The sequence below is a fragment of the Emydura macquarii genome, unplaced genomic scaffold, assembly GCF_026122565.2.
Source record: "Emydura macquarii macquarii isolate MOO-44397 ecotype Brisbane River unplaced genomic scaffold, CSIRO-AGI_Emac_v2 contig_374, whole genome shotgun sequence".
In the NCBI taxonomy this organism is placed as follows: domain Eukaryota; kingdom Metazoa; phylum Chordata; order Testudines; family Chelidae; genus Emydura; species Emydura macquarii.
In genome coordinates this window covers 8,475,423-8,499,967 of record NW_027130511.1, presented here as the reverse complement: position 1 = coordinate 8,499,967, position 24,545 = coordinate 8,475,423, and the positions used below count along the sequence as shown (strand labels likewise).

Here is a 24,545-nt window from a genome sequence, read left to right as displayed (position 1 = left end):
AGTGTACTAGCCTAGAATTCAGGAGACCCAGTTTCAATCCCCTCTGTGCTGCAGGCTTCCTGTGACACTTTGGGCAGTTCCTCATCTGAAAAACAGGGATAATAGTACTTCCCTTCCTCCCAACAGTGTGGTGCGGATAAATATATTAAAGACTGTGATGCATACCAAGTAGGGTATGAATGGAATCTGTAGCCTGCCAAACGTAAGAACGTATCTTACTGGAAGGAAGGGAAAGTGGGAAGCAGCAGGCTCGCTTTCTGCCCACAGGATGGGGAATCAGCAACAGGGACAGATTTTCTTTTAGTAGAAAGGAGGCATACAGGAGACTTCCAACTTGGACAATTATTCTCCCATCAGGTATTGGTGCTAGTAATATTACTATTATTTGTAATAGTACTATGAGTCCTAGGCACAGACCAGGACCCCATTGTGCTAGGTTCTGTACAAACACAGAACAAAAAGACAGTTCAAACCCCTGCAATGTAAGTCTAAGAGACGGCAGATGGATACAGACAGAATGGGCTGGACAAAGAAACAATGAGATAATACTGGTAACAGCAGTCACTGGTACTGAGGGGACTGTGAGGAGCAACGTGTATCAGTTTATGAACCAGGCACCAGCACTATTTTGAATAGCTTGAAGGGGAGCAAATTGAGTAACAGTGAGAAGCTTGTAAGCAAAGAACGTAGTCACAGACTGGTTGTGGGGTGAAAGGAGAGAAGAGACTAAGTTTTAATGTTGCCAGTTCTTGCGAGTTGATCACAAGTCTTGTGACATTGGGTGACCTCAGTCATGTGATTATAGGAGAATCTCAGTTTTAATGTAAACAAAACAAACCACTCACCCCCTGAGCGCCTGGCCCTGGTGGTTACGGCGGAAAGCTGGGCAATGGGCGCTCTCACGAACAAGGTCATAAATAAAAGAGCCCATGTTCTCTTTGTTAACGGCGCATGATTTTGGGGGCTGGGACTCAATGCCTGTTGTACACTGGGGCTGGGACGCTGCCTGAGAGGTGGTGAAAGAGCGGCAGGGCAGGTCCAACAGCAGAGCTCCTGGAGAGCAGGCTGGGTCCGGGTAGCCCATTCCCGGGCCGTGGGGAGCGGAACGGGGCGGGGCTGGGCCGGACCGAGAACCGTGCTCCCGCCTCCCTGTTCCTCCTCAGCCTGGCTCGGGCGGCCCAGCCCCGTTCCGCTCCGCTCCGCTCCCCTCGGCGCGGGAATGGGCTGCCCGGATCCAGGCTGCTCTCCGGGAGCTCCGCTGTTGGAGCTGCCCTGCTGCTCTTTCACCACCTGTCAGGCAGCGTCCCAGCCCCAGTGGACAACAAGCAACGCCACAGCCGCGCTCGGGGTGTGTTCCGGGGTCACGGGGGCGATACCTCCCTCTCCAGGGGATGGGGCAGCGCTAGAGAACCACGGGCTGTAGTAGGGCCCCATCCCTCCCGAGACGGGGGGGAACCGGAACCGGATACGGTGATGAGCAGCGTGACCCGTAACCGCTTGAGCCTGTAGTGGTGGAGTGCCGGGCTGGCCTCGCTCCGAGTGGGTCATAGAGTTGAGAGGCCTTGGCGTGCCTAGAAAATCACCCAGACCGTAGTGCTGCTGAACGCCTTGGCATTTCCGGCTCGTTGGGTTCGCGTCACATCCGGGTAGTTCTGAGATGCCGGTAAGAGTCGTTGGAGGAGCCAGACGAGTGTGGGGGGTCCCGATCTGGGGGATGCGCGGGAATGAATCCCTTCGCCGGGGCTCCGCTCCGCCTTCGGGCGGTAGGGGCTCGCGCGAGGCGGTGCTGGCACCTTCTCGGGGGCAGGGGCCTCCCCCCGAAAGCTGGGCTGGGCTGGGCTGAGCTGTGTGTGGGGGAGGGGAGGGGAGAGTGAGAGGGGAACGCAGCCGCCCGGCAGCCGCGCTGAGAGGAGCCTGCCCCGATGGGGGCGGGAGCGCCTGTGTGCCGCGCGCCCCCCATTTCCGCCCACACGTCTGTGCCTTTGGGTCTCGAGGCCTCCCCCGGTTCCGTCCGGTCTGGCCTCGGGCTCCCCCTGTCCGTCGCTACCCACTGGTCTGTCTTCGCGGCGTTGGCTTATTTCGCTCGCCAGCTGCTCAGGCCATTGCCCGCAGACAGGACAGAGTGAGGCTGGTGCTGGCGTGTCATACTGAAATCCCAAGCTGTTCTGGGAGAGCTGCAGAGAGGCACTAGTGACCAGGCTTTTTTGCTGCTGTAACGTAAATATTACAACTTGGTTTGGTCTCTGTTTCCCTTACAGGTAGTAGCTTATTTCACTGGGTGTGACAGTCACTGACCAATGACCGACCCAGCCAAGTCTGCAGTTTGAAAGGCAAAGGGGGATCTTAGAACGTGAACAAAGTACCATAAACCCTTTGTAGATTTAATTCCTGTTTTTTTTTAATTATGATTATTTCCTTATTAAGTTCAGTCAATGGGTGTGTCAGTGTATGGTTAGTACAAGACATGGTCTCTGCCTAGAAGTGCATCTTACATCTGGACAGACAAAAGGGTGGGGAGTCCCACAGGAGGGCTCTATCTTAATTTTTATGCTGATCCAACCTGAAAGAAAAGTTGTGTTTTTTCAGACCATTATGTTCTATAGGACTTGTAGGAAGTTTTGTGGTATTGATGGAGCAGGAGAAGTGGTTATCCTCTTTTCTTGCTGATCCTGTTACTAGTATCTGAGCACTTTCCAGAAATAGGAACAAAATCTATCTCTCCTCCCTGCTAACTTGTAGGAAAAAAAATAGCTTGGTTAGTTTATTGGTGGTGTGTGTGAGGTGAAACTAAGTCAAAAGATATCTGTGAACATCAGAGACTTTTTGACAATCAGAAAATAGATGACATTTTTGGGAACAGGTGGGTAGAACTTTCTTGATTATGGATCCTTGGCTATGGAATTCCATTCCACCAACAATCTAGATAAGCCCAGATGTTCACAACAGCTCCTGGCAATGCTCCCTGGATATAAGGAACAGAAATTACTGCCTCTTTAATTCTGTGTAGGCTTAAATTAGATAATACAAGTGAGGTATAGAGACTAGGGTTTTTTTAACTGAATTTGGCTTTGCACTATTTTGTTAGCATTCAGACACCATTGTGATAATACTATAACACATAGACAGAACTGCAAGGACCACCCATATTGAGTGGGATTTTATACTCCTTAACAATATCCATACATTTTTGGACTTTGATTCATCAGTGATAAGTCTCAGATGCTTACACTTCCATTTTCTTATTTGTTTTAGGTTAAATTAAATATCTGCCTAGTACAGCTTCTTGCAGGAAGACCACACTCCTTTAAAGCTAGGAGACTATGAGAATAATCAGAGGGGACTGTTCATTCTGAATTCTAAACTTGTGCCTTGCCCAGGACAGCTGCAGGAATCGGAAACTTGAATCCATGTTATCGGATGAGTTAGAATCCAAACCAGAGGTGAGCAGCTCTGAACTGGTTTATGTTCCTTACTGGGTTTCTGTTCCATGATTCAACTCAGAAGAAAATGTAGTTTGCCATTTAGATAGTAATTTCTCAAAACTGTCTAAGTATTGCAGATAATAGCACCCCTTATATTTTCTCTTGTAATCAGTCATTTTTAGTGGTTTATATTGTAAAAACATTGACTTTTTTAAAATTTGTTTTGAGTTTGAGCAAAGTCACGTCAGTCATTTTTTAATAAAATAACAGTGGGTGAGAAAATATATTTTCCTCATTATTATGATTATCATTATTTTAAATTCTTGTATCAACTTCTTTTCCTCCCTACCAGAGTGACACTACTAGATTCTGGGAGTTTGTGTTACTCCAGAAGTTCCCAGATCTTTGTCCACAGACAGCTGGCTGTTCACATGGTGCTTCTGTCTCTCTTTTTGGTTCCAGCTGCAAAATTGCATTGAATGAAACTAAAAATGCATTACATATCTTCATAATATGACTTTTCCATGTGATCAATTGCTGTAGTTGTCACAGGGATATTATGTAATTGTGAATGGGTAGGAGGGTGTCCTTTATTAAAATGTTTGACTGTCCTTGGATTGTTTGTGGTGAAAGGGGGTCCATTTTAAAATCCTTCCTCACAAACATTATCAAAAATAAAGCCAGTGTGGTGTTTAATATCATCTCTTTGAGAATGTGTGTAATGAGGGAGATTTTATATTCTTTTTTAAAAAACAATAACTTTGAATTACTTTAAGCTATCTAGTTCTACAAGTCTGTTAACCCCACCCTGTTATTGTATCTTGTCTTTAACTACAAAATAAGATCTCAGGAGAGGGATTAACTGTTAATATGTGTTTATAGAGTACCTGACAAAATTATCCCCAATTTTGATTGAAGCCTCTGGATGCTACTGCATTATAACTAATAAGCATTAGTGATCTTTTAAATTGGGATATGAATTATGGCCCAGTACATCTGACCTATGGCCATCTGAATGCCACACAAACTTCATAAAATCTCTGAGAGGTAGGGAGGTGGGGGAAATGAGATAAATTAGGACCAAAAATTTCAAGTGTCCACTAATTTTGGGTGTAATATGATGCTCAATTTAAGATGCCTACGGCCTAATTTTTCAGAGGTTTATAAAACTGACAGCTCCAATTGACTTCATTTGGAGTTGTGAGTGCTCATCACTTCTGAAAATCAAGCCCAAGGTGTGTCACTTTGGGTACCCAGGAAATGAGGCGCACGCAGTTAGTGATGACTGTCACAGTTTCAGGGTAACTGCACCTGTATTTTCCCTTGCCCCCACTCCAGGACTGGCCAGACTGATCTCCAGCCATCACCTGTCTCTGGATTAGGGATCCTTGTCCCATTCCCTTCAGACCAAAGGTTTTAAGGCTGCACAGCTCCCTGCCTTACGCTGTGATATCCCCAGCAAGCCAGTCTGCCTGAAGGCCAGCGCTTTGCTTTCTCTCTGAGGGCTATGAATATAGTGTATTGCCAGCAGTTACAAGTTACCACACAGCTCTTTCTAAGCAACCAATTTTATTCTTAAGGTAAAAGCATTACAGAGAAAACATAATAAAGCCATTAAGCAGATTTAAACACTAACCATAGCAGCAGTCATCCATCAGTCTCCCAAATAGGCCAAAGACATTCCAATCCTTCTGCAAGGGTTGGGGCCCTCTTGGACAGAAGGTCCTGTCTATTTGTTGGGTCTGAATGAATGCCAGAAATCATTTCAAGTTCATCCTTTTATATAAAAAAACCCTAATCTCTGGGGAAAACCAGCCTGAACCAGTATATGCAACCCCTCCAGGGGATGGAACTTCTCTGGAGTTATTTAGTCCAGTTACTTGCCTTAATCACCCCCCTCTGTTTTTAGGTCCTGTAGGAGCTATGGTAACCCTTCTCCACAGAGCAGAACACAGTCATACATAAATCATTCATAAACTTACAACAATATGGTCCACAAAGATATGCGTGGGGTTGCAATATCCATCACAACGATCTCCTTAATTAGTATATATAGTGACATACTCACAATCTCAGTAAGTCTGAGTGAAAAGCAGTGATGGAACCCAGCTCAACTGGGTCCCAGGCCACTACCTTTATCATGCAACTATTATTTCTCTGTCTGCAGCCCTCTGTCTCATTGATTACACCCTCCCCTGCAGTTAATTAGGGAGAGCTATAGATAGCCAGCTTCTGTATACAGTTCACTGAGCTATATGTGAACGTGTAATTAAAGGCTATATCACAATAAGGGTAAAGTTCTCTTAACAGTTTTCTTATGGAATTTTCTCTTTTTAAGTTAAAAAGACATCTATACATTTATTTACTAGACAGCGGTAGAATGCGTATCTGGATTCTAGTCCTGACTCTCTGGTCTAATGGTCAGAGCAGGGAACTGAAAGATAAAGCTCCTGGGTGGTATTTTTTTTTTAATGATTCTCATTCATATGTGGCTCTTAAATATTTTGTGAACACAAGCAGGAGTAGTTCCATTTTACAGACCCCAGAGACAAGAATATAGATTTGGCATATTATTTCTGAGAGGCAGAGTGTCTAAAGTGGATGAGACTTGGGTTCTCCTTGTAGCTCTGCCAGAAATGATCTTGTGCAGCCTCTTTGGTCTCCAGGGATTTATATTCATCTTCTCTTAGGTGTAAGGTTTTGGGGCGTCGCTTGATGATAAGGATTGGATAGCGCTCAGAATTATTAATGTGAGTCATGGGAAGAGATTGGAATTCATGATCTCCTGGCTCCTAGCCCATTATTTCTTGCAGTAGGTCAGAGGGTGTTTTGATATGTGGGAGGAGTGTGGCAATGCTGGGAGGATCCATTTTTCCTGTGTCTGTGTCCTGGAGGTAAAACTTTGCTTTCACTTTGGAATGACAGAGGTTTAGAGGGGCCCAAGAACATGCCTGGAGTAGTGTGGCAAGAGTTTGAACTTTGAGATTTTCTGGTGAAGGGAGAATGAGTAAAGAACGTACAAATTCTGCAACTCAGAACTTGGCCAAATCTAGGCAGATTTTCAGAGGGACAATGCACTTCTCTGATTTCATGACTAGTTTCTTGTCAAATTTTTGGTTTCTGCTTCAAACCTTTCAAAAGAATTATTTTTTATATTGACAGAGCTGCCTAGTATTTTACGCCCTACATTCCTGAAAAGGGCTGAACCATTTTCGATAACATTTTTTTTGTTAAGCCAGTTTGAGCCAGAGATTAAGTATGGAAAATTTTGGATTGAAAGGTTAGAGCTTGACAAAGTTGAAAGTGATAGAAAATGAGGGTTATAATGGCAACTATTAGGCAGCCTTAATAATAGACATCCCTACTAACTTTAGTGATCCAGGCCATTTTATTGTATTTTTAAAAAAAATCAAGATTATCAATCTCATGAAATAATTGGGGATGTCATCTATAGATGCTAATATTTTCAGTTATGGGCTTAATCCAACTCCTATTGAAGTAGTGGGAAGACTTCCATTGACTTCAAGGAATGTTGGATTGGGTTCTGTGTGTATTACAAGGTAGAAGAAGGCTAACAATGTTTTTGTTATGTCATTGGAACCTTATGCTGTAAACAGATTTGCTTACTGCTGAATCCTATTTTCAAGATCCTCTCTTTTTCAGCTGCTGGTTCAGTTTGTTCAGAACACATCTATTCCACTGGGACTGGGGCTGGTGGAGTCAGAACCTAAAGGCATCACCTGTCTCTCCCTCCTTCCTGTTACTGAGACCTCAGAATGCAACAGACTTATGTTGCCAGGTAAAATATATGGTACAGATTTGTGCGGGAGTGCTGTTTATATAGTTGTCTTTAGTGCCACCACCTTGCTTCTTGCTCAGAAGGGATCCCAGTGGTGGAGGGATAGGTTCAGAAGAGTTATTAGGACTTTTTCATTAATGGTGGAGCTTTGCTACTTAGAGGTCTCTGATCTCATTCTCTTCACTAGATGATTCTCCAAGTCACACTAACTCCTCCAAAGATGTTCCTTCATCTGCTGTCTTGAGAAGCCTCCAGGTAAATGTAGGCCCTGATGGTGAGGAGACAAGGGCACAAACTGTACAGAAACCACCCGAGCTCCTGTCAAGTCCAGAGTCTTCCAGCTTATTGCAAGACCTCCAGCCCAGTGACAACACTTCCTTTATTCTTCTCAACCTAACAAGAGCAGGTAATTCCCCTTCTTGTCCTCATCCGGTTGGAACTCTTTCAGATAGTAGAATGCAGGAGATACAAATGCATTTTTGTCCCAGCTGCATATGATGGGGAAATATGAAATTTGCTGGGTGTTGGTGTATATTATTCATGAGCATGTAACCATCAGCAGCTTCCCACAATGCAGAGTTTAGTGGAGGCTTAATGCAGAGGTTATGTCTGTATCATTGATATTAGTATTGGTAGAGGAAGTAGAAGTGGGTGGTAACCTGGGCAGCAGTGACCATAAGATGGTCAAGTTCAGGATCCTGATAAAAGAAAGAAAGGAGAACAGCAGAATATAGACCCTGGACTTCAGAAAAGCAGACTTTGACTCACTCAGGGAGCTGGTGGACAGGATCCCCTGGGAGGCTAATATGAGGGGGAAAGGAGTCCAACAGAGCTGGCTGTATTTTAAAGAAACCTTATTGAGGGCACAGGAACAAACCATCCCAATGTGCAGAAAGAATAGCAAATATGGCAGGCAACCAGCTTGCCTTAACAAAGAAGTCTTTGGTGAGCTTAAACACAAAAAGGAAGCTTACAAGAAATGGAAGCTTGGTCAGATGAGCAGTCCTTTTATACTCCTCCCTAGTTAAGCATGCAGGAGTGAAATCAGCAAAGCCAAAGCACAACTGGAGATGCATCTAGCAAGGGACGTGAAGGGTAACAAGAACAGTTTCTATGGGTATGTTAGCAACAAGAAGGAGGTCAGGGAAAGTGTGGGCCCCTTACAGAATGGGGGAGGCAACCTACTGACATATGATGTGGAAAAAGCTGAAATACTCAATGTTTTTTTTGCCTCTGTCTTCACAGACAAAGTCAGCTCCCAGACTACTGCACTGGGCAGCACAGAATGGGGAAGAGGTGAGCAGCTCTCAGTGGTGAAAGAACAGGTTCAGGACTACTTAGAAAGGCTGGACATGCACAAGTCCATGGGGCCAGATGTAATGCATCCGAGGGTGCTGAGGGAGTTGGCTGAGATGTGATTGCAGAGCCATTGGCCATTATCTTTGAAAACTCGTGGCAATTAGGGGAGGTCCTGGATGATTGGAAAAAGACAAATATAGTGCCCATCTTCAAAAAAGGGAAGGAGGAGGATCCGGGGAATTACAGACCAGTCAGCCTCACCTCAGTCCCTGGAAAAATCATGGAGCAGGTCCTCAAGGAATCCATTTTGAGGCACTTGGAAGAGAGGAAGGTGATCAGGAACAGTCAGCAGGGATTCACCAAGGGCACGTCATGCCTGAGCAACCTCATTGTCTTCTATGATGAGATGACTAGCTCTGTGGATGTGGGGAAAGCTTTTGATACAGTCTACCCACAGTATTCTTATCAGCAAGTTAAAGAAGTATGGGTTGGATGAATGGACTATAAGATGGATAGACAGCTGGCTAGATCATCGGGTTCAACAGGTACTGATCAACGGCTCAATGTCTACTTGGCAGCCGATAACAAGTGGAGTGCCCCAGGGGTTGGTCCTGGAACCGGTTTTGTTCAACATCTTCATTTATGATCTGGAGGATGGGGTGGATTGCACCGTCAGCAAGTTTGCAGATGATACTAAGTTGTGGAAAGTGGTATATATGCTGGAGGGTAGGGATAGGATACAGAGTGACCTAGATAAATTGAAGGATTGAGCCAAAAAAAATCTGATGAGGTTCAACAAGGACAAGTGCAGAGTCCTGTGAAGTGAAGTGAAGAATCCTATGAACTGCTACAGACCGGGGACTGACTGGCTAGGCAGCAGTTCTGCAGAAAAGGACCTGGGGGTTACAGTGAACAAGAAGCTAAATATGAGTCAACAGTGTGCCCTTATTGCCAAGAAAGCTAATGGCATATTGGGCTGCATTAGTAGAAGCATTGCCAGCAGATTGAGGGAAATGATTATTCCGCTCTGTTTGGCACTGGTGAGGCCACATTTGGAGTATTGTGTCCCATTTTGGGCCCCCCACTACAGAAAGGATGTGGACAAATTGGAGAGAGTTCAGAGGAGGGCAACAAAATAATTAGGGGACTGGAGCACATGACTTATGAGGAGAGGCTGAGGGAACTAGGCTTGTTTAGTCTGCGGAAGAGAAGAATGAGGGGGGAATTTGATAGCAGCCTTTAACTACCTGAAATGGGGGTTCCAGGGAGGATGAAGCTAGGCTCTTTTCAGTGGTAGTAGATGACAGAACTAGGAATAATAGTCTCAAGTTGCAGTGCAGGAGATCTAGGTTGGATATTAGGAAAAGCTTTTTCACTAGAATGGTGGTGAAGCACTGGAATGGGTTACCTAGGGAGGTGGTGAAATCTCCATCCTTAGAGGTTTTAAGGTGTGACTTGATAAAGCTGTGGGTGGGATGATTTAGTTGGGGTTGGTCCTGCTTTGAGCAGGAGGTTGGACTAGATGACCTCCTAAGGTCCCTTCCAACCCTAATCTTCTATGATTTTATTAGCCTCTGAGAAGCAAGAAAGTCCCCTTTCGTTGACTATCTTTGTCTCAGAGAGTTGCCTTCTCTTCCAGGTCTGGGCTGTCCAGCAGAACACCTGGTATTCGTTCAGGATGAAGCAGAGGATTCTGGGAATGACTTTCTCTCCCATGACAGCACAGACAGCAGTACTCCATGGTTCCTACGAGTGCAGGAATTGGCCCATGATAGTTTGATTGCTGCCACTCGAGCACAACTTGCAAAGAATGCCAAAGCAAGCAATAATGGTAGGTGATGTCCTGTTACCATCTTAAAGATTTAACCTTCTGTAAAAGACAACTAGCTGTAACTGTAGTTGTTTATCCTATCTGATTACAGGATAGGTTCTAACTATACTAAATCATTATGGAGGCATTGCTAGCATCTCTAATTGAAAACCTCAATACAGCCTTAACTATAAAGCAAGGTTTCCGTATCTGTTAGGGCTGAAAACATAACAGAAATGGCACCACTTTTTATTAGCATACAGATTTAATTTTCTAGGAAAATATGTTCATTAGTTTGAATTCAAAGGAGTTCAGTTATAATACCTACCCCCGACCTGCTCTTAAGGTATCTCCCCCAAAATGTCTATAGTGAAGACTGATGCAGGACAGTCATTTAACTTCTTTATAATGTCCTTACCTCTTTAATTGCTCCTTTTGTTCCCTGGTTGTCCAGCAGACCCACCACGATTCTCTTGCAGGTTTCCTGCTTTTGATCTGTTTAAAGAATCTCATGTCGTTTCTTTTTGCCTACAGCTGTTTGCTCTTCAAATTGCTTTTCAATCCTCATAATGTCCATTTTTCATATTGCCTGCTGTATTTTTTGTTTTTTCTAGTGGCTCCACTAGGTTTGGTATTCAGTTTTCTGAGGGATACCTGTTTGAGCTATTAATTATATTGTGATCGGTTACATAATGGCTCAACTACAATTATGTCTTGAAACAATTAAGTCTTCTGTGCTTTAGAATTAGCTATTCCAAGGTGTTGAGAAATTGTGTATCCTGACTGAATCCTGAGATGACATTTGACTATTTAATATTTGGCTAGTTCAAGTAACCTATTATTACTATTTTAGTTGATATTTGTCACCTCTGGTTTCTCAGCATTACATGCTCCCTATCATTATTCTAATCTGGAGATAGCTGATATGATATGGTACTTTGCTGGGAATAGTTTATAGGCCTGGGAAGATAGGTAGATAGGTATGTGGTCCCTGCAATGGGCTAGGTAGCAGTATCTAGTTAATAGGACTGGGTAAATACATGATAACCAGGAACAAATCTGGTTTATAGGCCTGGAATGTACTAGCGGTTGTCCTGTCTCTTTCATACAGTAATCCATCTCCTCTCTGGACTTTGACAGTTTTTTCTGTTCTGTTCTAGGTGAAAGTGTTCATCTTTGCTCAGGAGATGGGCAGCCGAAAGATTCCAGCCCCATGCCTCACCTGTCCCGCGTAGAGAAGAAGCTGAAGTGTACAGTTGAGGGCTGTGATCGAACATTTGTGTGGCCAGCCCACTTCAAATATCATTTAAAAACTCATAGGTGAGTAGAGCAGAGATCTCTGTTATTGTGACTTTATAAAACCTTGCAGAAATTCCTGGTCTTCATACAAAACATCATTATTATTTTCCATTGTGGAAAATATTTCTTCAGAGGTGAAAGGCAAAGAGAAACTCAAAATTAAAACCCAGATTTAGCTGCTGAATGCTTTCAGTAACAAGGGTTTGTCAAGGGTCCCCAAACTGAGACCCGCTGACACATTTTGACCGGCCTGCTGAGTCCAGTGGTGTTACAATTACGTGCGGCCCTTCGTAACATAACACAGGGATCGGCAAACTTTCACAAGTGGTGTGCCAAGTCTTCATTCTCTCATTCTGGCCTTGCTCCTTCCCCCCAGCTCTGCCCCTTTCCCACGTGATGTGGGCCCAGCGCCCTGGCCGGGAGCCGTTCCCAGCCCCAAGCAGCGCCATGCGTTAATCGCTCCCCCTCCCAGCCTCGCCTCTTCCCCCTCGCCCCTTTCCCAAGTGACTGAGCCCAGCACCATGCCCAGGAGGAGCCGCTCCTGGCCCCAAGCAGCGCTGCACGGCAGCCGCTCCCCCCTCCTGGTCCCATCTCTTCCCCCTGCCTCTCTCCCACGTGACATGGGCCCAGCACCCTGGCCAAGAGGAACCGCTCCGGCCCACCATAAGAGCAAGACTGAGTGATGTGGCCCTGGCAGCTGAAAGTTTGGGGACCCCTGGTTTATGTTCAGCACCCCTTCTGCACACTGTCAGTCTGGCTGGGAAGGCATCCAGTCCAGAAAGGTTTCTTTTCATAATTCTGCTTATCCTTCATGAAATCCACTGTGGCTTAGGGAAAGCTGACATCTTCACAGAAAAGCTCCTGGTTCATAGAAAACATGATTATTAATGTAAACTTGAAAATAATAATAAAAAAATGCTGCTGAGTAGCCTGGAATTGGTCCAAGTATTTCTGGAAAAACATTTAATTGCTTGTTTTGGTTTTTTTTGGTGGAAGGGGACACATAAAGAAAGTGCATATAAATACATACTGCAGACCAATCTCAAAGTGAGGAAAACAAGATTGTTGGATTTTGATCCTCCTCACCATGGCGCTCTCTCTCTTAATACTCACTCCTATCCCAAGAAAGAAAAGTCTCAGGAGTTCATATTACCTTAATAAAACAGAGAATTTGGAAGGAGCAGTAACTGCTGAGCCCATCTCTAAATTTGCATCTCCGTTCAGAAACCAGAACAGTGTGATTGATTGTTTTAGATTCATCCATATGCCACATAAATTGAAAAAAAGTAAGTCAGATTTAGGCTTTTCCTGCTGGTCATTAATGATATTTTAAAGTAGAGTTAACCTTAATCTAAAATATCCTGTATGATGGACAGTGTTAACTCAGCTTCCCCATCTCACGTACATGTATCACTCCTATCCCAATCCCAGCTACAGTAAGGATGTGTGCTATGTTGGACATTGCACTAGGTCATCTTTCCCAAACAAAGTTAAGGTTGCAAAAAACCTGTGATATAGGCCAAAGAGGCTTGGATTTATTTTCTGTTTTCTTTTTCCAGTAGATTTTACAACTTCTGACCATCTGGTAGAAGTTCCTTAATGACTAATCTAGTTAAATACAGATTTAAGCCACTTACCTGGTTAGGTCACTGAATTTCCTTGTAGCTCATTCATTTCAATTGAAAAAGTAAGTAAAAGGTAGAAACCTTATTTAAAAAACAGATGTAGCAGCAGAATTGAATGTCCCTGAGAAAATGCATTGTTTCATAACCAGTTCCTGCAGTTCTTTTATTGCCTCTCAGGAATGATCGTTCCTTCACCTGCCCAGCAGAAGGCTGTGGGAAAAGCTTCTATGTCCTGCAAAGACTGAAGGTGCACATGCGAACTCACAATGGTGAGAAGCCATTTGTCTGCACTGAGCTGGGCTGTGCGAAGCAGTTCACAACAGCTGGGAATCTGAAGAACCACTTACGGATTCACACTGGTGCGTTTAAATCCCAGATCTTCTTAGTCTCCAAGGGTAGAGTCCTTCATTCAGGGAACACTCCCCAAGAAATGGTCCAGGAAGAGCAGTGTCCATATGTAGTTCTGTGCCTTCATTGGTGTCCTCATTTTCCAACTTACAATCATTTATCAATGTGGTTAACCAGCTGTTTACCCCCGTAGTACCCAACATAATTCCTCCCTCTTCTTGGGGTTTACACCCTTCAAATGCTGTGTACTTTTATCATGTTTTCCTTTTACTTGTCACTTAGCCAAGCTACGTAAATGTCTGTTTTCCTTCCTAAATCAGTCCCAGGGCCTTTTTAATTCTCAGAAAACTAAGGGGTTCCCAGTTGGATGACAACTGGAAATTAGACACTTTAAGGATTTTTGGAGAAGTCAGTTTAAATACTTATGAGTGGAGAGGCAAAGTAGGTTGAGATTCTTGACTAAAGTGAATCCTGACCTAACCCCATGTCCTTGCTGTTGAGAATTTAGATACACAGTCCTAACTGGACTAGTGCTTGATTCAAGTGGCATATATTTGCTTTGGTATAAATTAAATGAGACCTAACAGTGAACTAGCTGTTAGAATCTAGATTAATTTGAATTTAGCTCCCTCATTACATGTGCTACTTGTTAAATAAGAGATAAATATATTGACAAATGTTTACAGAGGCGATGTTTAGAGAGGCAGAGAGGAGAGGATCAAAAGCTATAGCTGAAAGGTCTAATAAGAAGCAGCAATGATAATGCTTAGTACAGTATTCTGAAGATGTAAAGTGCTCCACAAGTGCTAATACTAACCAAGGTGCACTACTATATGCTTGGCCCTCTGCATCAGGTTGGATCTGAATTCTGTGACAATTTAATTTTAAAATAAAAAATCAAGGTTTCTAATAAATATAAAAATGAGAATAATTCAATCAGTATTATACCCCCAGTGTTTTGTTGTAATACACATTAAATTTATTTTACAGTGTCCACATATTTTCAGTCCTAAATATGCTGATTTGTATATTGATAATATAGAGCTAAATCATAGAAATTGGGGGACTAGCTGAAAATCGTGGCAGCTAGGTAGTGGGTATTTGGGGCTTTATGCCCCTGGAAAGGTGTAGGTAGGCAGTGTGGAATTATCTGGATCTTCCTGCTAAAATTTTCAATAGTTTAATAGTCACCAGCATTGATATTTAAACTACAAACTTCAGGTTTCAGCATTAACAATCAACTGAAATGCATAGGGCAGTCTGTGTGTCTGAGAATATTGTTTGAGACTGTCTAAAAACTCTGGAAGACAACACTATGTCAGTTCATATTCGGTTAATGTTTTAAAATTATCTTCATAACTACAAGTACCGAAAACACCTTTATTAACATGAAAGTTCAGATTTGAGTGCCGTTCCAAAAAAACTTCTGCAATGCAGAACATACAGGCTCCCCCACTCATTATGTTTTATTTATATTGCACCAGTGTGCTATGTGGTTTGTAGATGTGTATGGAGACAAGATCCTTGCCCTGAAGAGTTTACAATCTAGCTAGAGAACATACAGTTGAAGGATGGGTGTTGGGATGGTAATGGAAAGTGGTATATCTGAATAGGGAAATTTTGCATATGTAGTGATAGTGTTTGTGGTTGTCTTTGGACTCCGTTTTCTACTACGTTAATCTTTCTCTTCAAGGAGGGCTAAGGTTTACCGATCCAGCTGTTGCGTACACAGTGGCTTCAGAACCCATCAGAAATTAGCATATCTAAACTAAAATGTGTCACAGACCAGTTGTTCCCGTATCTGAGTAGCTAGCAATAAGTGGCAAATACTTGCTTTGGTATAAATTAAATGAGACCTAAGGGAGATGGGGGAAACCATCCTCATGTACAAAACATGAAGACAGTTGCAAGTTGTGGTTGTGTTCAGACAAATACAACATGTATTTCTATAGATGAAATTATATACTGAGCCGCTGATTGGGTGTCATCAATGCTAATTTTCCTTCCTAATATTTTTATCTTGAGCAAGTTACATAAATGACTGATAAAAATCTTGTGTATGCTCTCACTACCACAACACCAGTCAGAACATGTTTCCTGAATCCCTGTCACTCAGATACATCAAATACCCCAATAACCATTAACCCAAGCAATAAATTGCATGGGAGAAGAGTTATAAAGAGGACGTTACACTAGATACATGATCACCTTTTTCACTGATTTACAAAATTACTTGATGAAGAGTATATGATCGATATAATATACATAGATTTTTCTATATCATCTGATACAATGTCTCACTTAGTCTTGTGTGGAGTAATTCAAATTGCCTTGGCAGCAATTGACACATGGCATGAAATCTGGCTGAAGCCCTGTGATTATAAACAGTGTATTGAGTTGGGAGGAGCTCTCTAGTGGGATGCTGCAGCATCTGTTTGACCTAATTTTATTTAACATCCTCATTAGTGACCTGGAAGAGGATTAATAGCAGGTTAATGAAATACATAGATGATTGAAATTGGAAGATGAGAACACCAGTGAGGTTGGAGAAATACAAAGGGATCTGTAAAGATTAGACATATGAGAAGGAAATAGTAATGAGATTCAGCCTAGGAATGTAAAAACAAATACATCTGGGGAATAATAATCCCAAACACAGATATTCTATGGGAGGCAGAAAACTAGGAAGCACTAATGGCTGAAAGAGCTATAAAAGGTGATAGTGGTCAGCAAATTCAGATATGGATTTGAAATAGCGTATGGCAACAAATAAGCCCTTGTGATTTTTGAGCTGCATACAGCTGGGCATGACATCTCAGAACTGCAAGGTTGTAATCAATTTCTGTGTAGTTCTTATGGAACCACACCTGGAATATTGTGTTTACTTTCTGGGCTCCTAAATACTATACTAAGTAAGTAAAGTATTAAGTAAGTAACTATACTATACTGAGGTCTTTTTAGAAATAGACAGACAAGTTGAGCCCTGATTTGGCCTCTTTTAGTGAGTCATGGGCTGCTAATGCTATGGAAGAGTCACATTCAGCTTGAAGGAGGAGGATTTCAGCATATACCTTTGATAGCTAATGAAGAGTTGCATTTAACAAGTTCATAACGAGTCTGCCTTCTTGGTGAACTTTGGTAGCTGTAATATAAGGCCAGTGGAGGGAATGAATGGGATCAGGGATGTCACAAGAGGTTGGAAAATAAAATGAAGTAAAGGTCCTAACACCTAAGAATTTGTGTTTCATCCAATACAGGGGAAAAGCCCTTCCTGTGTGAGGCACAAGGATGTGGTCGTTCCTTTGCCGAATACTCCAGCCTTCGGAAACATCTGGTTGTCCATTCAGGTAGGGAGTCCTTATCTGGCTAGATGAGGCCTATATGCTAAACCATGTCTGTGTTGCAGTATTTTGGTTTAATTTGCAGTAGAAAATCCCCTGTTTTCTATGGAACTGGTATTCATGTTACTTTTTTTAGCGCTCCCTTCATAGACATTATGTCCTCTGCCCAGTATCTGCCCTTTCCTGGATGCCCTCTGACAGGCTCTGTCTTCATAGGATCATAGAATTGTAGGCCTGGAAGAGGTCATCTAATTCAGACCTCTGTGCTAAGGCAGAACCAAGTATACTTAGACCTTCTCTGATAAGTGTTTGTCTAATCTGTTCTTAAAAACCTCTGGACACTCTCCCATTTGTCAACATCTTTCTTAGAGTGTGGCACCTACAACTGGACACAGTACTCCAGCTGAGGCCTCGCCAGTAGGATAGTAGCCTCCCATGTCTCACATGACATTCCTGTTAATATACCCCAGAATATTAGCCTTTTTTTGCAGCTGCATCACATTGCTGGTTCATATTCAGTTTGTGTTCCACTATAATCCCCAGATCCTTTTCAGCAGTACAACCATCTACTCAGTTGTTCCTTAGGTTAGGGCTAAGTTTCCAGCATTGGAAATAATCAGCCATTATGTTAAGATCTTGGGTTAGGGTGCAATTGATAGTATGGAAGCTTTTGTGCTTAGCAGTTAGGGCAACGTCATCTACATACATGAATTTCCTCGACTCCATCATTGGTATATCTGCCGTGTATAAATTAAAAAGCACTAGGGCCAGGAGGGAGCCCTGAGGGATGCCCGAGCTATGAGTCCTTGGTCTGCTGATTTGACCATTAAGGCACACTTTAAAGTGGCATGCATCTAAGGGAATTTGCCAGTACTCATGAGGTAAATCCAGTGTTAACTTCGTGGTAAGACTAATATAGTGATCCAGGAGTTCACATTTGTTAGTGGTTTGGTGAAATCTAATTATAGATATACCACCAGTTTGAGGTGTCTGCCCTGTTTCCTGACAGTCTAACTTGAGACTGACACAGCTGTGAACCATTTCAGACAGTGTGACACATGTTTAGCAATTTGTTCATGTTTCCACTATTTGTAGGATTCCTTTTTGATTTTCAGGTCATTAAAGAGCTCTCGGTGCAGGCATGTTGTTATTCTTCACATCAGGATAGTCTGCTGTTGTGCCTTGAATATTGTCTCTCTGAGAAACTGCCAGTTCTCCTGAACTTCTTTTTCTCTTAGATTTTCTTCCTATGAGCCTTTACCTACTAGTTCTCTGAGTTTGTTAAAGCCTCCTTGTTGAAGTTAATTGTGCTTATTCTGCTGCTCTTACTCCTTTCTTTCCTTAGAATCATTACATCTATCATTTTGTGATCACTCCCCCGCACAAGTAATTCCTTCCTGTTAGAATCAAGTCTAAAAATGGCTGTCCCCCTTCTGAAACAAAAAGTTGTTCCCAACATATTCCAAGAATTTATTGGACATTTTGTGTTTTGCTGAATTACTTTTCCAATAGATATCTGGGTAAAGTCCATCATTACTATCAGGTCTTATGTTTAGGATATTTCTGTTGTTTGTTCTAGAAATGCCTCATTCATCTCTCCTTCCTGGTTTGGTGATCTGTAGTAGACCCCTACCATAATGTCACTCCTCCCTCCCACACCCAGTTTTATTTTTAACAAGAGACTTCCAACTGGTCTACCTCTCACCTCCTTCTGGACCTGAGAACAAGTGTATACATTCTTGAAGTATAGTGCAACACCTCCCTTTTTTCCCAGCCTGTCCTTCCTGAACAACCCAGACCTCCCATACCAATATTCTAATCATGAGATTTATCCCACCAAGTGTCTGTGATGCCATTTAAGTTATCATCTAGCTTGTGTACTTGTGGCCTATCTCCTGCTTCTCCTTTCAAGCTTATTCCATTTCTAAATTCAAAGATTTATATCAAATATTTCTAACATGTCATTGAGCCAGATATCTATACTATAATTAAAGTTTTAGCTAATTTTCTACTATAAGATAGATTCTAATCCCTCTGTACATTCAGCTGAATCATTCCATCTGAGATCTCTCTCATATGGTGGTCGGACAGAGCAGGTTTGGAGTGTGTGCGTGCGTGCGCGCGTCCATCCAATTACCATCAAATTAAAAACAAAGTGTGAGACAGGAGTTTGAAATAGCAGAAGTATTTTCACTTTTGTAAAAATTTCTCCATTCTCTTTTGAGCATCAAACATGGTCAGCAAACTCCAAATGTGGTTCATTCTAATATCCTCAGTGAGGCCTTCTGTGTGTGGTGTGGTGTGGTGTGGTGTGTGTGTGTGTGTGTGTGTGTGGTGTGTGTGTGTGTGGGGGGGGGGTTGGACTAAGCTTAACTCCATGCCTTTTCCTTGCACACCATCTCCACTGAGTTTGCATTTGTGGCCACGGACACCACTGTCTTGGTGAAAACTCTACACACTGGCCTTTAAACAGTAAACCTACCCACTAACTAGAGGCTGGACACTAGAGCCTGCCTCGTACTCATGATATGGGCCAGAGACCACAATATCTCACAAGATTCCACAAGATTTTGCCCCCGCTTTTGGTCAGAGTACATTCCAGGTACAAGTAGATAGCAAATGTTTCCACCTCTGGGGAAAGATCTCTAGCTACCTCATGGCTAGATACTCCAAATAACTTACACATTCTCACAAAATGGCTGAGAACCTGATAGCCCTCTTCAAGACTTAATTCTTTCAGCACTTTGCAACATTGATTTCTGAAGAGCTTCCCTTCTGAGAGAATTACTTCTCTCTAGAAAACAGAAATTGGTTTTACCTGAATTTCATGGTCAGTGCAAACGATGTAATCCTTTTGACTCCATGCTCTTTTATTGATTGGGTCTTTACTTCCAAATTCAGAACTGTCAACTTGGTCTGCTTTTTCAGGAGTGAAGCCCCATCAGTGCCATATCTGTGGGAAGACATTTTCCCAGAGTGGTAGCCGGAATGTGCACATAAGAAAGCACCACTCCAGAATTGGAGCAGCTGGAAGCAGACAGCGAGAGCAACCGGGTAAGTAATGTGCAGGAGAGAGAGACATCTTCCCTGGGATGGGGGTGTGAGGAGGGTATTCACCAGACATGGGTGAGCAAGTGGATGTATGGACGAGGAGGAGGAGGTGAGAGAGTGTTCTTACAGGAAGTGATAGGATTAGATAGAGCAGTGGGGCAGGTTGTCCCTCCCTAAGGAGGTCAGGGTAGGATGGAAAATGGAATTCTTGCCTGGATGGGAGGAAGCCCTTCCTGGGAAAGGTGGTAATGGGAAAGGAGTAGGTGAGAGAGATCCAGGATAAAGGATAGGAGGGCATTTCCATGTGACAGCCAAGGGGCAGGTAGGCCCTTGTTTTGAAAAATCTTGAATCTGATCTCTTTTGAAATGAAACTTATGTCCTTCATATGTGTCCTCTGTTTCAGGGGGGTGAGCTTATTCTTTCTATTTAAGTAATTCACTGAACATATCCAGCTCAGCCTGTTTGTGTGGCAGGTGTTCTAAGGGCTCAACATTTTAGAACTCTGGAAGTTCCCACCTATTGGCATGCTGGAGCACAGACCCATGGGTGGGAATTTATAGAAATGGCTATCTTTGGAAAATAAACATTTTCACCAGGTGTGTGTGACACAGAGAAGTCACTTCCTCTGAGGGTGGTGGGCAGCAGGGGCAGTGTCTAGATAGTTCACAGCACGTTGTTTTTGTAACAGAGTCGCTCATGGGCAGCAGTTTGCTGGAGGAAGCAGCTGTGCATAGTAAGAATCTGATCTCCATGAACTCTCAGCCTCACCTTGGTGTGGAGTCTCTGCACTTGCCAGATACTGAGTCTATTATTGGAGTAAAGGAGGGTGAGACCTGCTGCTCTTTTTTCCGCCCCTTATATGTGGTGACTGAAATAGTTATTCCTCGAGTCTCACTTTGATGCAGTGGGATGATTGAGTGTTGCTTTTATTGTGCAGGTAGGGGGATGAGTAGGTGGAGAATGAATTATAAAGCTGGAGGTGGAAGGAGAGATGAATTCTTCCTCGTAGATGTCATTTAACCCATCTCCTGGGGAGGCATTACAATACCATTCTTCCATCTCATTTTCTTAAATCTAAGATATTTTAAATGTTTCAAGCAATGGCCTTTCATCCTTTACCTTGAGAGGCTACTCTAATACATCTCACTATTAGGGCTGACTCTTAATAGCCTAAATACTACGTAACATCATTGAATTATATCTGCTGTGTTCTCTCCATCCTCCTAACCTAGTCGTTTGTTTGGTGTGTCAAGTTCTTTAAATGGTTCTGGTATCTTTTAGATGTTCAGACTTTTTTTCTGAGCTAATATATTCCCCCTCTGGATTAGTTCTAGTATAAGTGTGCATAGTATGTATATAATGGCTCTTATGTGAAGAGCTCAGAGTGCTTAGATGTACTTAAATTAATAATCCCCAATTAAATATGTCTATTTGCAAAGAACAATCTAAATATGTGGTGCTACTGTATGTAAATGTGTTGTGATTTACAGAGGTTCTTGCTGAAGCAACACCAGGTGCCCTCCAATCAGCACCTGATGTAGTTTTGCCACAGTCTCATCATCTGGTCACCATGTCAACAGGGAGTCACTCCTATGGGGCATCTGCTTTACTACAGTAAATCTACAGGTCAGTTGAGCAGGCCTTTATTCCTCCTTTAAAGATTTTTAAAAAAAAAATCCTATGTTGCTGCTAAATTTCAGAACAGAAATGAAAGATCTGTATTTTCATACTGCTATTTCCAAGATATTTGTAGACCAAAAGAAAGACACCTTCGTAGCCTTAGAATACGGCTCATTTTGTTAGGATGATCAGAGATGGTTTTTAAGTTACTTATTTTGTTTAGAGTTCAGGATTACAATGCCAAGACATGGGTTCATATGTCACCACCAAACATTTGTTTTTAACATTTATTAAATGCATAGTACACTATATAGTATTTAAAACTCAGCTCTTTATTTTAGCAATACCATTTTCTTCTTTCTCTCTCTCCCCCCCTCCCCCCCTTGAAAGGAGTAGTTTCTTTTAAATAGCATAAATTGTTCTTATTAGAATTGATTCATATTTAGTTGGTAATTCTTAGTTTTTAAATTGTTTAAAAATCCAATCCTGTTTGTCTTTAGGACAAGATAAAACATACACAAAGGAGGAGAGAATAAAAATAGCAAAGAGGGTGTGTGTCTGAGTTGCAGTTCATTTGCTGGAAGATCAAAGGCCCATTACGGGACCCAACTGGAAATTCCAGGGCCGTGGCAAAATTTTACCAAGATCAGGCTGCTCAGGAATTGCATTTAGCTTATCAACTAGATCTCACCAAAATACTGCAACATTAAATCTATTCTGGTTGGTTAAACTGAACTCTTACTAGGCAAAAAGAGAATGGTAGAAAAGAGATGGGAGGAAATTTATATGCCAGATGGAAATGACTGGAACCTCAGCAGTTGCTCAGGATATAGCCAAGGGGATAATGATGTTGTCTAGGTGGAATATCTTTCAGATTCAGGAAAATGGCTTACTGTTAAGTGTTCTTCAGAAATGCCTAAAAGAATCAGCAATCTTGTTCAGTCAAAACAAATCCCTTTTTAAGATTTTTTTTTTTTTGGTGGGAAATTGCTAGAACACCAAAAACTAACCAAAAGACAGACAACCCCCCATTAGCAATTTCATTCAGTTCAAACAAGCTCAATTTATGCCACTTTTTAACTCTATTCTGGGCTTTTTTTCAGTTGCAATTTAATATGTTTATAGATTAAGATGGATCCTTCTGCCACTCTTTCCCCTTCCCATCCTTCCTTCCAGACACTTTAAAATTTTAATCCAGGGTGGGGTTCAAGTTTCCAGATGGCTGCAACCAGGAAAATGAGTTTTCTGAGAACTGGGAGGCAGGTGCATGGAACTGGTCCTGGGAGTGGCTTGCATGTTGTGACAAGCTTTTTAGAAGATTGTGTGTTTGTGGTAGCAGGGAAGTTGTGGGTGATTTGGAAGAATCTAGTAAATAAATCCTATGTGCAGTATACAGGAGGATGTGATACTTTTATCTGCGCACGGAGCATTAATGTTAATCTGAACTGAGTGTTTGTTGACTTTACAGTTACAGAAGGAAGGAGAAGACACAGGATGCAAAGTTAAAGAACAGACTTTTGCGTGCAGTTCACTTAAAGGAGAGATGCAGGACCTGAATCCAGAGTATGTGCTGTGCAGGCAGCTTACTTTTCATGACTTGCTGGAACAAAAGAGTCCACAGAGGGATAGGAGATGTAGAATATGAGAGTTCCAGGTGACTGAAGCAGATTCCTAAAGCTAAATTCAGGAGCCACTAATCATGTTGGACTGGCAAGTGGGACTTTCTAAACCTGCCATTGGGAGGAATGCACTTCCACCACTGCAACCTCAAACCACTTTTACCTGAAGTTGAAATTTGTTCACAAGCTCCAGCACTTACAAGGCATTAGTATTGCTTAAGCAAGTAACAGGGGCTTTTCTTAGAGAAGACTATTTAGGGGGTAGTGGATTCTGAACCAGAGCATTGCAGTCCCATTCTTCCTTCTGAGCTTTGAAGGTTTATTTCTAGGGTGATCCTAAGTAAGATCTGAGGCTCTTCCTTGAGCAGCAGGAGCTTCTCCACCACTCTTCCTTGCTTCATGAAGATATGTTCCCTGGAGTTCCACCTTGTCCCAGAATCTGAGGCTAGTCACAAGTTAGAGAATTACCTCAGAGCCAGCTCTGCTGCTTGCTTTGCCCCGTGTTTCTTCATTTCTAAAATGCTTATTAGTGTTTTTAGTTTATTTAAAAATCAGAGGTAGAAGATTTTTAGTGTTTACTGTATTGTAAATAAACAGCCTGTTTTGTTCTTTGGCTTCTGATCAGGTTTGGAAAAAAGAGTTTTTATATAAATCATGTAAATGTAATAATTTTTATATCTTTCTCCCAAAGTGTGGCATAGACAGTATGTGCAACGGTCACTTTCGAAAACATGCCAACCGTGCTAGATAGCAGCCCGTGTGAGCAAAAAGGTAGTGGTGTTCTAATCATGTTCCATCAATCCAACTAACTGTGGATCTTTCTGCTGTAATGGTCTGCAGTGAAACAGGTAGCTGAGTGGACATTTAAATGATCATTCTTATACTCCTGAGTTAGCACCCCATTGAGATAAAGGTAGTAGTTTGCATCTTTAGGACCCTATGCTACTTTCTTTCACCCCACATGTACACATTTACAAGCCTAAGTAAATGGGCTTTACACAGAAAATGATTTTTTTGGGAGGAGGAGGTGGGAAACCTGTTCGCCCCATCCCCTCCACCCTAGTGGCATGGCATAGAGTGCTAGGAGAGGCTTCTGTGTCCCTCCTATCTGACAGGGTTTGACGGAGGCCGTGACCACCAGACTGTTCACCTCCCGAAACCTCTCTGCACAGAGTACCCCTGCATAATGGAACAACAGTGGCTTTTCTGCTTTTGTGAAGGGACCATATCTGGTTCTCAGATACGGTTCTATTCTGTCTGTCTGCAGACTCAACACTTGCAGTGGTTCCATATTTAGAAGGTGATTCAACC

General features: G+C 42.6%; 1 protein-coding gene across 8 annotated transcripts; it reads left to right on the top strand.

Moving 5' to 3' along the window:
* The first annotated feature begins 946 nt into the window (after positions 1-946).
* On the top strand, positions 947-24,136 carry ZNF410 (zinc finger protein 410). Of its 8 annotated transcripts, none has more exons than XM_067533630.1 (13): positions 947-1,663; positions 3,253-3,440; positions 7,086-7,221; positions 7,409-7,627; positions 8,467-8,517; positions 10,160-10,351; positions 11,491-11,650; positions 13,432-13,613; positions 16,860-16,949; positions 19,872-19,997; positions 20,684-20,821; positions 21,486-21,621; positions 23,084-24,136. In XM_067533630.1, the coding sequence occupies exons 2-12, from the start codon at positions 3,408-3,410 to the stop codon at positions 21,611-21,613; spliced, it is 1,455 nt and encodes a 484-aa protein (XP_067389731.1). In that variant the 5' UTR covers positions 947-1,663; positions 3,253-3,407; the 3' UTR covers positions 21,614-21,621; positions 23,084-24,136. The 8 variants fall into 8 exon arrangements, 7 of the variants coding, with proteins under 7 accessions (XP_067389731.1, XP_067389746.1, XP_067389721.1 ...); XM_067533645.1 differs by lacking the exon at positions 947-1,663 and adding an exon at positions 2,101-2,217; XR_010917245.1 differs by lacking the exon at positions 947-1,663 and adding an exon at positions 22,116-22,335 and having other exon boundaries at positions 2,247-3,440.
* Positions 24,137-24,545: the final 409 nt, after the last annotated feature.

Excerpts from the sequence above, each read along its gene's own strand:
- ZNF410 (XM_067533630.1), top strand. The coding sequence starts at position 3,408 with ATGTTATCGGATGAGTTAGAATCCAAACCAGAG. Across the intron at positions 8,518-10,159 it reads CAGCACAGAATGGGGAAGAG|GTCTGGGCTGTCCAGCAGAA; the intron begins GTGAGCAGCTCT and ends CTTCTCTTCCAG. Across the intron at positions 19,998-20,683 it reads CAGACAGCGAGAGCAACCGG|AGTCGCTCATGGGCAGCAGT; the intron begins GTAAGTAATGTG and ends TTTTTGTAACAG.